The sequence below is a fragment of the Sinocyclocheilus grahami genome, unplaced genomic scaffold (assembly GCF_001515645.1).
Source record: "Sinocyclocheilus grahami isolate Dianchi unplaced genomic scaffold, SAMN03320097.WGS_v1.1 scaffold567.1, whole genome shotgun sequence".
Lineage (NCBI taxonomy): Eukaryota > Metazoa > Chordata > Actinopteri > Cypriniformes > Cyprinidae > Sinocyclocheilus > Sinocyclocheilus grahami.
Window position 1 is genome coordinate 388,336 of NW_015505746.1, and position 17,960 is coordinate 406,295.

A 17,960-nucleotide genomic window follows, 5' to 3' on the forward strand; every position below is an offset into this window, starting at 1 on the left:
GAATGTTTTGCGGGGGGTTGGGGGGGGGGGGGGGGGGGGGAAATCAGCACAATGTGTCACATAGTCACAATGTGTCAGAAGTTGGCAGAGAGTCTCTGGATCTGAGGTTGAAAACCCCTGCTTTAAAGGAACAGCGCTGTGTTTTGATTGATTGATTGATTGACTGACTGACTGACTGACTGACTGACTGACTGACTGACTGACTGACATAAAACGTCTCAGGTTTCTGAGAAGGGGAATGAGACACTGTGTCATGGAGTTGACACTATGGGTAGCACCATCAGCATGACTGGTGTCTGAAGCGCATGTAACCTCACGCCAATATTCACTGTCAGTGTCAATGTCATTTTATTTATAAAGCACTATTTAAAACAACATCTGTTTACCAATGTGCTGTACATAATATAAACAACAATATTAAATCAAATACAATAACATATCATAAAAACAGACAATAAGACAAAAGGATCAGGTAGCAAACACCTATTCCTGCAATAAGACAATAAGCCAGTAGGACAAAAACAGCAGGTAACAAACAGCTATTCCTAAATAATTGATAAAAAGCTATGTCAAACAAATAAGATTTCAGTTTGGACTTAAAGTTAGTTACATACTTACAGTATAGTTGAGGAAGTCCTAATATTAATCAGCAAGCTATAATCTTGGCGCAGCTACTGCACATATTTCAATTTTGTCCTTGAGACCATTAATAGTCCCTAATTTGATGATCTCAAATATCTTCCTGAACCATGTTCCAATAAAAGATCAGTCAAATAAGCAGGTTCTAAACCATTTAGAGATTTGTAGACCATTAACAGAATTGTATACTCAATTCTGTAACGAACCGGTAACCAGTGCAATGACTAGTATTGGTGTAATGTGTTCGTATTTGTTTACCCCAATCAGGAGCATAGCAGCTGCATTCTGAACCACTTGCAGTCTTAAAGAGAAACTTGATTTATCCCCACGTAAATTGAATTACAATAGTCAAGCCTTGAAGTAATGAGGGCATGAATAGCCCTCTCAAAATTCCTAAAATGCTCTTAAATGAAAGAAACTGGATCTGACCACAGAACTGATCTGTTTATCGAACTTCAGTGCACTATCCAAATATTCATTGGCAACGGCAGTCCATGACGTCAGAAGCAGGGCGAGTAAAAAATACACCTGTAATACACATCATCAACTCTTTAGTCTAAAGGAACCTTTCTCACTCGTGGGACTGGCCTCAGCCTTATATATGCCCCAAGAGCATAGCTCTAAGGGGGAAATACGCAACAAAGCTTCAACTATGGCAGGCATCTCTCACCAGTATTTTGACATGGTTCTTAGAGAGCAGCCCACGGTGGAGCTTCTATTCCATTTTAATGTCCCTAGATTAATTAGAGGAGAAATCTCATAGCCCGACCTGAGTAAAAGCACTTATCCATGCCTCTCTATATTTAATGGTTCAACTATAGAATACTACAATTTAAAGGATCATCAGTGATCCAAATCTACTAGTCAGTTTGTAATACTGATCATCTTGAGAGAACTACAGAAGCACCCTACCAAAGGGGAGCATACATCCCTTCTTCCCTTGGGGAGGGAGGGAAGGGCGGTAAACAAAACAGAGAGAGTCTTGTGAGACGGACATCATATTTCTGTTCACCCTACTCTACCCTTATAGGATTTTTTTAGCAATCTACCAAAGGGAGCATGCAAAGCACTAAACCCTCAATAATTAGCACTTCATATTAAAACCTTCAATGTTACCAATCAGCAACTGTTTCAAGAGATAATCCCTGCCCCTAATCCAAGTCAACAGATCAGGTATGCCTGCAATACGGCCATCATGTGCAAGGCATCTCCAGCCTGACCCATTGCTACATCCGCCCTGCCAATCAACCACAAGGTGGTCTGTAATGGTTTGGAAGGCAAGACCGGAGCCTTCACTAAGGATGCCTGACCCTGTGAGAAATAGCTAGCCAGCGTCTCCTCAACAGCTTCACGTATACCAGCTCGCACAATCCCTCCACATTTGCATAATTGGAATACTGAAAGGGAAATAAGAGAGCTCAATGTGTTTTTTTCCATAATCTCTCCAACTCAGTGTGATCACCTGGAAGAAATGGCAGGATCATGGGTGAGGGACAATCATGGCTTCCTGACACAGATCCAATCAACTGTAGCTGTGCATACGGGCCATAAAATCCAACAGTTTCCCGCGTGTGGGGCTGATAGGAGAGAGCTTGCTGTATCCATTTTCCAACCACATCCAACGCCTCAGGGAGAACTGGCACAACATGCTATCTGCTGCATCGGAAGATGCCTGAGACTGGGCCTTCTGATCCACCAGATCGTTCAAGCCTGCAATCGAGGATTGAGAAAGAGCAACCACACTCTGAAAACCTTTGCCCAGCTCCATCTGCTATCCCCACAGTCTAAGTATTCAAGCTGCCTCGGCAGCAGTGGGAAACGAACCGTGGGGTGCAGACATTTGTCCCTTTTCCTCGAGAAGAGAGCAAAGTGCAAGTGGAGCTTACTCAATGTGAGCTTGTCACAGAACGTGTGTACTCCTCTCCCATGCAAACAACCGTTTAACCAGATCGTGGTTTTCCTCAGGTGTCATATGGCGAGGACATGGAGGCACACACTTTCTGAAACACTTGCTGATTGAATTCTCCAATGTCTTCAATAGCATGGGCTATAAACAAATGACTTCTGAAGACAAAAAAAGGTTGATGACGTGTACTTCAGACACCCTTTTATACTCACAGGTGCTCCGCTTGTGACGTCATGGACTGTCTTTGCCTATGAATATTGGCATGAGGTCGCATATGCTTCAGACCAGTGGTGTAATGTAACGAAGTAATAATAGTTTTTTGGGAGAATCTGTATGTGACGAGAGGGGCGGGGCCGAGAGTTGTGGGAACGGAGCGAGGCCGGTGGAGTAAATGCTAATGCACGACACCTGCGCCACTCACCGGTCTCGAGTCCCACGGAGGAGCTCCGGAAGTATAAAAGGAGGAGTGATGACAGTGTTGGATGAGACAATGTTACCAATCAGCAACTGTTTCAAGAGATAATCCCTGCCCCTAATCCAAGTCAACAGATCAGGTATGCCTGCAATACGGCCATCATGTGCAAGGCATCTCCAGCCTGACCCATTGCTACATCCGCCCTGCCAATCAACCACAAGGTGGTCTGTAATGGTTTGGAAGGCAAGACCGGAGCCTTCACTAAGGATGCCTGACCCTGTGAGAAATAGCTAGCCAGCGTCTCCTCAACAGCTTCACGTATACCAGCTCGCACAATCCCTCCACATTTGCATAATTGGAATACTGAAAGGGAAATAAGAGAGCTCAATGTGTTTTTTTCCATAATCTCTCCAACTCAGTGTGATCACCTGGAAGAAATGGCAGGATCATGGGTGAGGGACAATCATGGCTTCCTGACACAGATCCAATCAACTGTAGCTGTGCATACGGGCCATAAAATCCAACAGTTTCCCGCGTGTGGGGCTGATAGGAGAGAGCTTGCTGTATCCATTTTCCAACCACATCCAACGCCTCAGGGAGAACTGGCACAACATGCTATCTGCTGCATCGGAAGATGCCTGAGACTGGGCCTTCTGATCCACCAGATCGTTCAAGCCTGCAATCGAGGATTGAGAAAGAGCAACCACACTCTGAAAACCTTTGCCCAGCTCCATCTGCTATCCCCACAGTCTAAGTATTCAAGCTGCCTCGGCAGCAGTGGGAAACGAACCGTGGGGTGCAGACATTTGTCCCTTTTCCTCGAGAAGAGAGCAAAGTGCAAGTGGAGCTTACTCAATGTGAGCTTGTCACAGAACGTGTGTACTCCTCTCCCATGCAAACAACCGTTTAACCAGATCGTGGTTTTCCTCAGGTGTCATATGGCGAGGACATGGAGGCACACACTTTCTGAAACACTTGCTGATTGAATTCTCCAATGTCTTCAATAGCATGGGCTATAAACAAATGACTTCTGAAGACAAAAAAAGGTTGATGACGTGTACTTCAGACACCCTTTTATACTCACAGGTGCTCCGCTTGTGACGTCATGGACTGTCTTTGCCTATGAATATTGGCATGAGGTCGCATATGCTTCAGACCAGTGGTGTAATGTAACGAAGTAATAATAGTTTTTTGGGAGAATCTGTATGTGACGAGAGGGGCGGGGCCGAGAGTTGTGGGAACGGAGCGAGGCCGGTGGAGTAAATGCTAATGCACGACACCTGCGCCACTCACCGGTCTCGAGTCCCACGGAGGAGCTCCGGAAGTATAAAAGGAGGAGTGATGACAGTGTTGGATGAGAGAGGACCAGGCCTAGATTTTATTTTGTGTTTTGTGTGCGGCAGTCGTCCGCGAGGGCTTTACTTTTATTTTGTGTTTGTTTATTTTATTAAAGTATTTAAATGTTCGCCAGTTCCCGCCTCCTTCTTCCCGTGACTACAAACGTTTGTTACACTGTACTTTACTTGAGTTTTTATATTTCAGCCAACTTTTACATTTACTCCACTACATTTCCTTATTAAAATGTATGCTTTTACTCCGATACATTTCCCCGAAGCATATTTGTTACTTAAAACAGACAGAAGTCAGAAGAACACGGACTGCAGGAAAGCAGGTTTGACGAATCAGTGGTCTGGCGTTTGCAAGTTAGATCCCTAAAAATACCTTTGCTCATGTGCAAACAAGTGCGCACAACCACGGATGATTTAATTTTCCACTCAAGTCGTGTCTGGGGTGTGCGATAATATGGTAAGTGTTGTTGTAATGATGTGCAATCTGACAATATCGAGTATGTCACCAAATCACACACAGAGAGTGCATGCACGTGATCAAGGCATTCTAAATTGTAGATGGCAAAATGTTTTTTATATTTATATAATTTAATATAGTTAACAATCTATATCCCACAACGAGTACCGTTTTTCTGCAGATATCAGCATGATAACAAATTTAATAATCATTTTATACAAGTTCAATAAAGTTAGCAATAAGTGACTTACATTTTAGACACAATATTGCCTGTTTTTGTTCAATTTTGCAAACGAAAATAGTTCCAAACAAAGATCACAGCACTGTTTTTGAGCATCGTCTTTTGAGCGTCTTTGAGCAATGGTGTTTACTTATTGAATGAATCAGTTTTTTTAACTAATTGGTTGAATAAATGATTCAGTGATTCACTCATTAGCACAGTCAAAGGCCCTGTCACAAATGGAAGACTTCATGTGCACTATGTGTATTACGTACTTTTACAATGGCCGCTGCGTGCGTGTGTCCGTTAAGTCCACGACACCGTAGGGTGTCCCATTCGTCATTTTAGCTTTCAAAAGGGTGCTCGTGAGCGCCCTCTTTGCGGCCGCTATGCGCCCTCAATGCACACTTCTGCCGAACCCGCACCGGGGCGAGTTCCGCAGCAGACTTCTACCCGACAGTCAAAGCGGCATTACGTCACGAAAGTGCAAACTCAGAGGAAGACCGTGAGGGTTTAGGGTGGCATTTGGGACAGGGCCACTTTGTTCCTGAATGAAGGTATGTAGGTAGGTCGTTTGAAGGAATCGGTTGAATCTCAATGACTTACTCATTAACAGTCACTTGCTGCCACCTACTGGTGGTTTTAATTTCACATTTCGACTATTTTTTTCATGCTTTAAATCATTTCAAATATCAGTATTCAACGGTTTATATGAAAAACTAAAGATTATTTATCCATCTGTAACTGCAGGTTAAATGCATCCATGTCCCCTCTGAGATACATAAACTGTGTAAATACATCTAAATGCTATTTCAGATGCAGATTCCAGAAATGTTTTCTTATGTTGGAATTAAAGAGACTAAGTACAGGATAAAGTGCTTCTTATTCTTACCCAAAGATACAAAATAGAAGAAAGAGTTAAAACTGAACAGTCTTGCTACTCAAGCTGTGTATGAACATTTTTATATATATATTTATTTGCTTCTTTTACATTTTGCATTTACTTGTACTTTTACTTTCAATACTTAAGTACATTTAAGATAAAAAAAAAGACTTTTCATACTTAAGTAAAATAAATATCACATACTTTAAGACTTTTACTCAAGTAATATTCTAAACAGTGACTTCAACTTCTATCAAAGTCATTTTCTGGTAAGATATCTGTACTTTTACTTAAGTATGGCTTTCGGGTACTTTATACATCACTGCTTCAGACACCAGTCAGGCGGATGGTGTTCCCCATAGCATCAACTCCATGACACACTGTCGAAGTGCCACCTCGAAAGGGAACCAATTAATTTAGATATTACTACATTATGCATATATTTAGGTTACCTGACTTTTTTTTTTAATGAGCTGAGAGAGTTTCTTTGTGTGATGTGGCATTTCATCTTTGTATGATATGAACCAAATTTACTGCGTCTCACAGAAGTGTGTGCGTGTTTATCATATAATGTTGTTTCCTTTTCTTTCACATATTAACACACCTCTTAAAAAATAGTATTTTCTGATCTAAAAATACTCTTCAAGAGCCATTCTCAAAAATAGGTGCTTAAGGGCACATAGTTCATATCAAAGCAAATCACAACTCAAGGAATTCAGCATAGCAACAACCCCAGCATGTCTGAATCCATGAGTAGTAACTGAATATCCTGCGCTGTGTTGCGCTGTGGGATGAGAGCCTTAAGTTGCTTTAGAGCCTCTGAGCCCACTTTACGCCCACGTTGGCTCCCACTCGCTCTGACACGTCCAGGGACTCAGCCGGGAGTGGGAGAGTTATGAAATATGAATTTCACTCAGGTTTCCAATGGCAACACAGACAAAATCTGCTATAGTGTTGCCTCCTGCTTCTGTAGGCTCATATGTTCGCCTTTCATCTCTCATTTTTTGGTAAATATGGCTTTTGTTTATTACAGAAACCATGTTCATGCTGACATATACAAGCTTGTTAATGACAAGAGGTCATTACACCTACACTGACTTTTACAGTATATGATGGTAAATTAATTAGTTACTGGCTTAATTACTTCATATACTGTATGTGTATTCGTTAAAGGGAAATGTGAACATAAATGTAAATGTGAATTTTAATAAGGTTCACTTTGCTAGTAGCTCCTAGACTGTAGTGCCTATGTTATGTTATGTTATGTTATGTTATGTGTTGTGTTTATTTGCCCCCAGTTTCATCTGGAGACCTTTAAGAGCCATTGCCCATTTTGTAGTGGGACAGAGAAGGAGGGGTCAATTTGGTGCTTTCAAGCCAGTGGAGGGCAGCATTGTATAAATGTGCCCTATGAATCCAAGCTGTCTGCATAAAGTCTTTAAAAGGTTGTTATTGAAAGAATCTTTAAACTTGTCGGGATTTTTACAGATCAAAAGCTTTACTACATGTTTCCATTGATAAAACACAAGCACAGAGATTAATGCAGTTTATAACAAAGAAACAATGTTGTAAAGAGATAGATGGAAAGATATATCAGCATCACATTGTATACAGAAAATGATTAATAATCAGCAAAAGTGGAGCAGACTGTGTATTTGTGTTGGATTCAATAAAATAAAGTGCTGGAAATGAATTATAATTCACAGACAAAAGATTTGAAATCAAATTAAATTATATTTATTATACACACAATTTATATTAATTGAGAGTCTACTTTTGCATATTCTTAAGGTGTATATAATTTATGCAGATATATAATATTTGCATTTTTTTTAATTGTTTGTCAAACAAAGGTATCAAGAAAATATGGTGAAAAATAAACTAAAGGAAATGGCGAACAGCATCTAAACTTGTGCAAACTACCTTGTACATTAAAATACATTTTAACATAAAATCTTGAAAAACAACATTGTCCATGTTATTAGTCAAGTGCTCAATTGCAATCTAAAATCAGCCAGTTCTGGTTCTTGACATGCCTTGTGATCAGTTGTTTGATGGCAAGTCAGATACCAGATCAGCTTATTTTTTTTCTCTTAAAAATAAAGGCATAGAGGTTTTTTATGCCTGCTCTCCCCCTCTAATTTAATTTTCTTTTTAAGTGTATCAGGAGAAGCAGGCACTTGTGTGAGTCTTAAAGAGATAGTCCATCCAAAATGAACATTTTGATGTTATTTACTCACCCTTATGTTATTGCAAACCATAATGACTTTCTTTCTTCTGCAGAAAACAAAAGAAAATATTTTGAAGAATGTTGGTAACCAAACAGTTTGGGTTCCCCTTGGCTTATTATCTGGGCAAAAATACAATGTAAGTCAATGGAAACTGTTGAGAAACTGTACGGTTACCAACATTGAAGAAGTAAATAAAGAAGAAGAAATAAAGTCATACAGGTTTGGAACGACATGTGGGCAAGTAAATAATTACAAAATTTAAATTTGGGGGTGGAACTATCCCTTTAAAAGACTGTCAATGCTGTTTTGTCATTGTCATTTTTCCGTTATTTCCTTTCATCTCGTTTTTATTCATCTAACATGAGATGTTATGTTGCATGTTGCATGTTGCATTATCATTTTTTAAAGAAACCTGTTATTTTATTATATTATTATCTTAATTACTAAAAGAAAAATTCATTTGTGAAATACAATAAACAGTCAGGCCATGAAGCAACAACACTTCCCCACACATAGCACCCGCTTCTCCCCTTACACAAACAGACCCATTCAATGACTAACAAACATGCCATCATAGTGCACTGGTTGTGAGAATGCATGTGCACATGCACATGTGTGAGTGAGTGCAGGTCTGTGTGTGTTTGTCAGCAGCATGGCATAGCCCAGCCTCAGAAGGAATGGCAGGACTCTGAGGTGGGGGACGTGCTCAGAGTGAACAAATCATGCTAATTGTTTTGGGAAGACTGTGAAAGTTAGACCCAAGATGAAGGCACAGAAGGAGGCTTTCTCTTGGGCATCAGCTGCTTTTGCTGCTCCTCTTCTCTTGAGCCTTGCAGTTCTGATTCACTCAGGTAAGAGGGACACATGTAACTTTTTTGCGAATGATAAAGTTGTTGGCCTAGATCGAGAACTTGTGGCGTAGTTATGGCTGGTTAAAGAAAGCTCAGTACCAAAGTTATTTTACCTTTTTATATTCTCTGTTTTGTATAAGATATTTCAAGGAGTTTAATGTCATTGCATATGGCAAGTTCTGATGGGTCTTGTAATGTGTAGACCAGTAAATTTAGACCATTTTGGACACTTCTATCACACTTATAATGGATGAATTTCATAGCATAAGGTAGCAAAATCTCAAATCAAGAGGGAAACAAATAATGCTACAGCTTTCTTCTGAGCTAGTGTCACTTTTTGAGCTTTTCTGAAATCTTTAACTGGTGTCAATATGATTTTTAGCTGATGTTTGGCAGCCAAAATGTCTAACAGTTCTTTTTATCTTAATAACAATGTTATGCTTAAAAAAAGTGTTCTTGCATTTTTTAAAACTCTATAAAGACTACTGTATCATATTTGATATGCAAATGTCTGAGGCCCTAAATGATCAACATGATCAAAACTTTGCTAAAAAAACTGTTTTACACAATCTCCTACATGCCTTTTGTCATCTGACTGACGTTTTTAGCAAGTAAAAGGCCTTTCTAAAATTGGTACACGTCTTTTGCTGTGAAATCTTTTTCAATCTTTTTTTTACATTTTTAAATAGTAAACGAGAGAATAACTTTTATAGTGTTGGTAATATTTCACTTACTGGACTCAAGCAACTTGACTGTCCATCCACCAATTTTTTTTTTTCTTTTTTCTTTTTTTTTTTAGAAAAATCATGTTAGAATATGAGTATCAAAAATTATACATCAGGCTTTTGAGGAACATTTATTTACCTCTCAGTCATCATTGCACTGTATTGTATTATATGTTTTCCACCTCAATAAAAACTACACAACTTTGATCATAAATCTAAGAATTGAAATATCATCTTACAAAAACATATTATTGGGCTATATAGAGTGACAACTGATATGTCTATGCATGTTATGTAAGTTGTCTGCTATACAGGATTTCATTGATTTACATTACAAGCTTTCAGATTTTCATCTTACTTTCTGGACATGTAAATATCAGCAACCGCACCAAATTGTATATTTACAAGTATGTTCAGTTTGAGCCTCTGAATGAAACTGAGGTGTTTTTCCCCTCCATATACAGTATATATATATCATAAAAGCATGATGTATCAAATATTATACTCAAAAAAACATGCATGCACAAAAAAGTAAACAAAAGTAGATTTTTCTGACTATGTTTTCATATGTACAGGGTTCAAATAAATTCCATTGGATTTTATATTGGGTTATATAATGCAGTGACATTCATACATTATGAGTATGACTTAAAAAAAACAGAGCATTGCTATACCACACTCAAATGAAAATGTAAAAAAAAGTTGAGTAAAATAAAAATGTTGTTTCTATAAGGTTCCTGTACAGTGTAATGCTGTGCCATGAAGCATTGTCAGAGCAGATATCAGCATTAAGACAATAAGTTACTAGATGGACTATGACGACTTACAATGTACTTTATATTGCTATTTACAACATCATGAAAACCCATTCCTATCCTCGCATCATGACTGCTTTAGAAGCTGTTTCTGTTGTACAATTGGCCAATGTTGTCATCAACAGACTCACAGGAGCCCCGTGTGTCACTTTTCATCTAATCACACTGATTGTTTGTCGCTCTGTAGGTCCTTTTCATGCCAGGAAATTGGGCCAAACAATTCAAGCTTTTGTGTGCACATCTCTGGCAGGCCTTTCCCACTGTAAGCAGTTACTAAGGAGATGAGCTGTTTCCACACAGGCTTTATTCTGCTGCTTATCAAACAAAGAGAATGAGAATCTTTGATGCTTTACATTAGAATACTTACAGCTTTAAAAGGTGACCTACTCAAATATTTATTGTACAGTACTAAACAAGTAAAACAAATCTTTTTTAAGAATGAAGCATTGACGTTTAATAATTAAGCATTTTCTAAAGCATATTAGAATAATTTCTGAAGGACCATTCAACTTTGGCCTCAAAAACATAATTTACATTTTAAAATATATATATAAGAAAGTAGTTTTTTAAATGCTGCTATGATGAGCATAAAACTCTACTTCCAAATAAATTAAAGAAATCTTACAGAGCCCAAACTTTTAAATGGTAGTGAATATTGCTATAACTATGCATGATTATATAGTTAGTTACATTTTGTTATTTGTCATTATTTTTCCTGCTGTCTGTGAGCCTGTCAGAACAGAGCTGTGACCCGTTTTTGGCTTGTGACTTTGTGATATTAGTCATCAATATCTGAAAGAGCTTGTCGTAAAAGGTGTCTTGGACTGTGCAAGTGTGCTTTACATAAGTTATGTTGTTGCCCTCTCTGGCAATGGGATCTGATGAGTGTTATTATAATTTTACATGCACAAGATTGCAGTGAAGTCAGAAAGAAGGCAGGGTGAGGCCTTACCAAACTGACAAATTAAGAGTAATCTTCCCTGTGTGTGTGGAAACAATAATAAGGGGAATGCCAAATCTGCATGCACTAACCATCACCTAATGTGAACACAACCTAAAGTTGGAATGAAATAGAAATGCATCTATTTTCTAAATGCATGTTGTTGGCCCTATTGTGAATAATTCTTTTTTTTTATTTGTTTGATTGAAATGTATGTCACAATTCAGAATAAAAAATGTGTCACTTCTATAATATGGCGAAAGAAATGCAATGCTAAATTGAATAAAAAGGGCACGATTTTACAGTATCAGTCATGATTAACGCAGGTAATAATTATGTACTCTTTATGTATGAGCATAATACATGTCATGTATTAATGGGTCAATCCTTTTGTGGATCAAACCATCAAACTTCTGATTATGAACCTTGAGCTGTATAAAATGTGTTTTTTTGAGTAAAAAAAAAAACACTAAAATCACTATGCAAGGAGTATATATATATGTATGTGTTTAGGCGTACATTTAAGATAATTTAAACTGAATAGAAAATTTCCCTTCGTTTGCATTAAACATAAAATAATAAACTTTATGAGATGCATATTTATCAGTCATTTCTGCACTCAAAATCGTGACAGTTTAACCACTAACTTTTCACATCTGTTTTAATTAAATAATATTTTCAGAATGTACGTATTCAAATTGCGGAGAATCAAAATAAAACTGTTCATTGTGAAAACAATTACATTTATTCAGCTAAAAAGTATGAACATTATTAAAATGAGGAACGAGGAATATTCACTTATAGTTCAAATGTATGAGATTATAACAAGTTAGATTTATTGATCATAAATATATAAACCTGATTTAAAACACATTCAGTTTATTAGTACTAGGAATCTTATCTGTTTATTACCTGTTTCATTAATGTATGGCTCACAAATATGCATCACATTTAAGTTTATTAGCTTCTTCGGTCACACTTTAGTTTAAGGTCCAATTCTCACTATCAACTAACTATTAACTACAACTTTTGCCTCAATAAACTCCTAATTTGCTGCTTATTAACAGTTAGTAAGGTGGTTGTTAAGTTTAGGGGTAAAATAGAATAAGACATTGAAATGGGCTTTTGACACAACCAGTATTGTATAAAGTGCTATACAAAAATAAAGGTGACTTGACTTTATAAGTACCAATAAACAGCCAATATGCTAGTAATATGCATGCTAGTTAATAGTGAGAATTGGCCCTTCAAATAAAGTGTTATCTTTTGTTTATGATAAAACATAGACATTTTATAAGCAATTCAAAAACAGAAATCTTAAATTTTGAGTGCAGTCAACAACAGTTCAGGAAATGACTTGATGAAATATTTGATAATTACGTCACTGGTGCTGAATTGATCTCTTTGCATTTTGGCAAACTAGCATTTGTCTCATAAATCAGATGTCTGAATTAGATTGTTCATGTCACAGCATGTGTTCAGGGAGTGAACATCACCAGTCTCGAGACTCTAATCAGAGGGACGGTGGGTGGAGAAGCTCTACTCTCCGTCCGATACTCAAGCACCAGTCTGGATCCTCCTGTAATCAAATGGCACCTGAAAAGGGACAAACCTGTTACAGTGGTCCAGTCCATTGGCACGGAGATCATTGGTAACCTGCGACCAGAATACAGAGACCGTATCCTTGTGTTTGAGAATGGAACGCTGCTACTCCATAACCTCAAGCTGTCTGATGAGGGCACTTATGAAGTAGGGATCTCCATCACCGATGACACCTTCACTGGAGAGAGCAGCATCAATCTGACGGTGGATGGTAAGAAAAATCAAACATAACACAATCCTAACTGGTATCATAATCTACTTTTAGCAGTAACTCATAACAATAAAACCATGCCTGATGTTTTGCCAGAGCCAATCTCTAAACCACATGTCCACATGGTCACCTCCACCGTGCTGGAACTGACGCAGAATTTCACACTAAACTGCACCCATGAAACAGGCACTAAGACCACCTATGGCTGGGCAAAAGGTGGCCATCCATTACTAAACGAGACCCGGTTGCTGCTGTCCCTGGATCAGAAGGTCCTGACCATCACACGTGTTCAGATGGTTGATGACGACGTCTACAGCTGTATGGTGGAGAACCCTATTAGTAGCATGAGAAGTCTACCAGTCAGACTCACCGTTTACAGTAAGAATGGGTTATTTGAGCATAATTTTACATATTCAGTACATATTTGTGTCATGTTTGTAGTTCTTTAAGAAGTAAAAACGGCTGAAAATGTTCTTCTGTTTCCAGAAAGGAGCACTCTTTATATCATACTGTCTACAGTGGGCATCTTCCTCCTCGTCACCCTTGTAACTGTGTGTGCTTGCTGGAAGCCGTCAAAAAAGTATGACTTTTTTTTCCCCCTTCCCAATGTTGGTGTAAACTGTTTGTCACCACAAATACTTTCATTAACAGATCAAAAAGACTGAAGTCCAAAACTGTTAAACCACGATCCATTCCACAAAATCATCACATCAGGTATCAAGACGTCAAGCCAGAGGGTATGTAATTATGCTGATATCGATTTCATAAGTGTAAATACACACTGGGCAAACAGGCTCATTAATTAAGCTTAAATGAGTTTTGTTAGGAATTAAAATAAATGTTCTAATGTACTGTTGATACCATAAAAAATTATTTTGACTCATGTCTCAGTTTTTTATTTTAAATACTGTACAGCAGACATGCATTTTGTATTTTTATTGATTTTAAAGATTTTTATTTAATTGTATTTTATTAATCCTTCTGTATTAATATAATATAATAATTATGGCAAATTTATCATCACTCCCACAGCCGCTGTATTAGAAACACCCTCAAAGCAGCATTAACTAGTTTTTAGTAATTTGATGCAAAGGTAATATAATACAAAGTATAGTGTTATAATTGTACGTTATTTAAAAAAATATGAAAACTGAAACACATCATCACAGTCTGTGAAAGGGATGCATAATGCTGGAGAGAAAAATTTTTGTTAACTTGAATTAAATTACATTTTAAATTAAATTGTCAGCTAAAATGTGTGATTATTTATTAGTACCACAGAAAATAATTTTGACTCGTCCCTCAATTTTTAAAAACAAGCAAAAATATTGTGTTAGACGTGACATGTGGTGACCCATACTTGGAATTAGTGCTCTGCATTTAACCCATCCAAAGTGCACACACACAGCAGTGAACACACACACACACACACACACACATGCCGTGAACACACACCCGGAGCAGTGGGCAGCCATTTATAAATATATATAAATTATATTCTGTGTTCAGCAGACATGTATTTTTAATTAATGCGTTTATTATTATATTATATTATATTATATTATATTCATTTATGTTTCTAGATGATGCCATCCCAATAATGACTGATCACGAGCGCAGGAATCCTGTATCACTCTACATCTTAAAAGAGAAGGTATTATGACATCATTATTGAATTTCCCTCTCCCAGCACACCTGCTTTATGTTTAAAAATAGCTTTTCAAGTGGATGAGTGGTTCATTACCTCAGTAGAGCTGTCTGTGAGTCAGAGAGCAAAGCTTGAACCCTGACTGCAACATCTCTTTACAGTAGACATTAATATTCATGCTTTCCCCACATATTCTAATATACTGTACAGCAGAATAGGTCATGAGATTATCATATTTCTGTGCTACAAGAGCAGCCTAGAAGTTGCCCGCACCTTCAAGTGCATTGATGTAGGCGTGTGAAGACTGTAAATGTCTGCACTTAATTGACATCCTCAGGATTCTCCTCCCGGCGAACCAGCGTCAACGTGTGAAACATGCACCTCCAACAGCAGCAGCCCTCCGAGCTACAGCAGCTCAGTACCTCCTCCGTCTGACTTGCTTGAGCTGCCAGCGCGCTCCTCTCGCAGATACCCTCGCACCCCCACTAAATCCCCACCGCACCATCGCCGGAGGAAGGGACACAGTCAGAGCCCACCAGCCCCCACCTCGCCCCTCAGCCGAGGGTCTGATCGAGCCTCTCAGCACCCTGCGTGCTCGTCTCCAGCCAGGATGCCTGAGGATCCATCCACCCCTCCACAGGATCCCAGAGGCTCCCCAAAAACATAGATGATAGCACTTACCACATCTGCCGGGCCCACAAGCTGCAAAAATACAGATACTGCACAAATACTTTTGCATTAATGTATGTCTATACCTTTAATGAGTACTGTGAATTCAAACATATTTCTTTTGTCGCAAACTCTTTTTCACTTACTATATAGTAGGGAAGTGAGCGATTTTGGATGCAGCCCAAGTTTAAGGTAGGGTAGCAGTTTCTGCTCTGCTAGTGTCATCTAGCAGAACTCCAAAAATAAAGCAAGTTTTTTCAGGCAACCTTTGCAAACGCCACTCTCCCCCAAAACATCACAAACACAGCTCTTACGGGTCTATAAAAGTGAAGGCATGTCTCAACAGATAAAATTAGGCTACTTTCAACAAAAGATTCAACATATTAGGAATACTTCTAAGTTAAAATATTGAGCTAAAAGTTTTAACTTTCGCTTACCTGTCGTGTCTAGAAGAAACTCATGAGTTTGTCCTATCGACTGAAACCCAAACATTCCGTCAAATTCCTCCATATTCTAAAAACACCAATGTTTACCCTTTTTTAAATGGTTGGCCTGTCTTTGAAGTCTTCTTTTGGCTTCCACTTCAGTAACGGGAATCTGAATGTCTTTTTCCCATGCCTTTATCACACCGGCTAAACACCCTCTGGCTCAGCTACAATAGCCACGCTTCAAGCTCTCGCTATTGGCTGCGTGGAGGTATGTGTACACGTGGAGGTAGGACATCCTATCATTGCATACGGACCACATTTTATGGTCTTGAGCCTTCCATAGGCCCTGTCCCAAATCGCACTGAGCCCTCGCAGTCTTCCTCCCACACTTTCGTGACATAACACTGCTTTGATTGTTGGTTAGAAGTGTACTGCGGAGCTCGCCTCGGAGTGCATGCGTGAGCTCAGAAATATTAAGAAATAAAAATGAATAACAAAAAATAATGAAACAACAAAAACGTTCAAATGCACAGAATTTGAAATCTCCACAACCAGCCAAATCTCCCAAGCAATGCCCTAGCAACCACCTAAATAGGTCTGTATGTGTTCAAACTGCCCAAGCATTCAAACACCACAATTTCAAGGAAAGGCTTTGTCAAGTCAACAGTGAGGTTTTTCTTTCCTTTTCTAGTTTCTCTGTTTCCTTTTTTATTTTAGTGAATGTAAATGACAAGTAGAGTTGATCTGTAATGAAGATGTTAAATAAAAGATTGAGAAAGACCTGAATGCAATCTTTTACATATTTGATTTTGTCCTCTGTTTCTCCTGCTCATAATCTGAACATTATGCAATCGTGTCTCTCTCACTGAAGTTCATACTGTTCCTGAAAAGGGAGAGACAATGTGCATGCTGATTCACACAAAAGACACAGTAGGCTCCTTGTTAGGCATGGGCATGGCCGTTGAGAATGGGCATTGTAAAGGGAGCAGGCTGTTCTTGTGTTGATTCATACTCATGCATAAATGTAGAAGTTAGAGACAGAAACCCAAATAAGCGCAGGGAATGCTAATAGAATACCCTGCGGAAAAACAATGCCTCCACAACAGTTCCAGGCACGAACAAAAGTTTTAAAAGACTGTAAGTGGTGGAGAAAGAAAGAAAGGGTGACTTTTTACAATTCGGATTTTAAAGAAGAGACTAAGGAGACTTAAACTCGCAGTTGCAAAGATAAAAAGTTAGAAGACTCAATTATGTTTTTGTCATTTTATTCCGTGGCTTCCATAAGCAGGAACATTACATAAAAACTATTTTTATAACAACGTGACCATTTCAAGTAATATCTTATAGCAATAGCCTAATAATAATAAATACAACTCCGTTTAAAATTGATACACAATATAAATCAAATGTATAATAAGAATTAGAGGGGTGTGGAATTCTGTGTAAAACCACCATATTTCATTTTAGTCACTGACATTCGTTCAGGTCTCGTGTTAAAATTACACTTGTCATGGAACTAAAACGAGCAGGTATTCTTTTCCCCATCGAACTTACATTTAGGCGCACATCGGGCGTGGCCTAATCGCTACACGATTTGAATGGCGTTACTTTCGACGAATAAAATCTGATCTTTTCAAGCTGTAGCCAATAGAATCATAAATGGGCGGGGCTAAAAGGTTGTGATCCTGTTAGCGTCATTGACAACGGTAACTTTAATTCTGACAAGTTACAGCAGTAGAAATATTAACGCAATTTGCATTAGGACAGTAGAAACAGTAGAGACGTTTTGTTTTTCCTTGAAGGATCGGTGTCTTGCTTGGTAACATCAGTGACTCCCGAAAAGCCATAAATGATAGTAAAACCAATTCATATCTAACGTTACCAGGTTTTACACGAAAATGAATCAAGCAAAAGCAGCTAAAGAAAGGGTTTGCTCGTCGATAACACAAAAGAAGCCCTTAAAAGAAAATA

The 17,960-nt window shown here is 38.4% G+C and overlaps 1 protein-coding gene across 1 annotated transcript; it reads left to right on the forward strand.

Annotated features, from left to right (window-relative positions):
* Positions 1-8,661: 8,661 nt before the first annotated feature.
* On the forward strand, positions 8,662-17,085 carry hepacamb (hepatic and glial cell adhesion molecule b). The gene is made up of 7 exons (XM_016239547.1): positions 8,662-8,951; positions 12,903-13,244; positions 13,341-13,622; positions 13,731-13,824; positions 13,896-13,981; positions 14,828-14,898; positions 15,230-17,085. The coding sequence occupies exons 1-7, from the start codon at positions 8,864-8,866 to the stop codon at positions 15,557-15,559; spliced, it is 1,293 nt and encodes a 430-aa protein (XP_016095033.1). The 5' UTR covers positions 8,662-8,863; the 3' UTR covers positions 15,560-17,085.
* Positions 17,086-17,960: the final 875 nt, after the last annotated feature.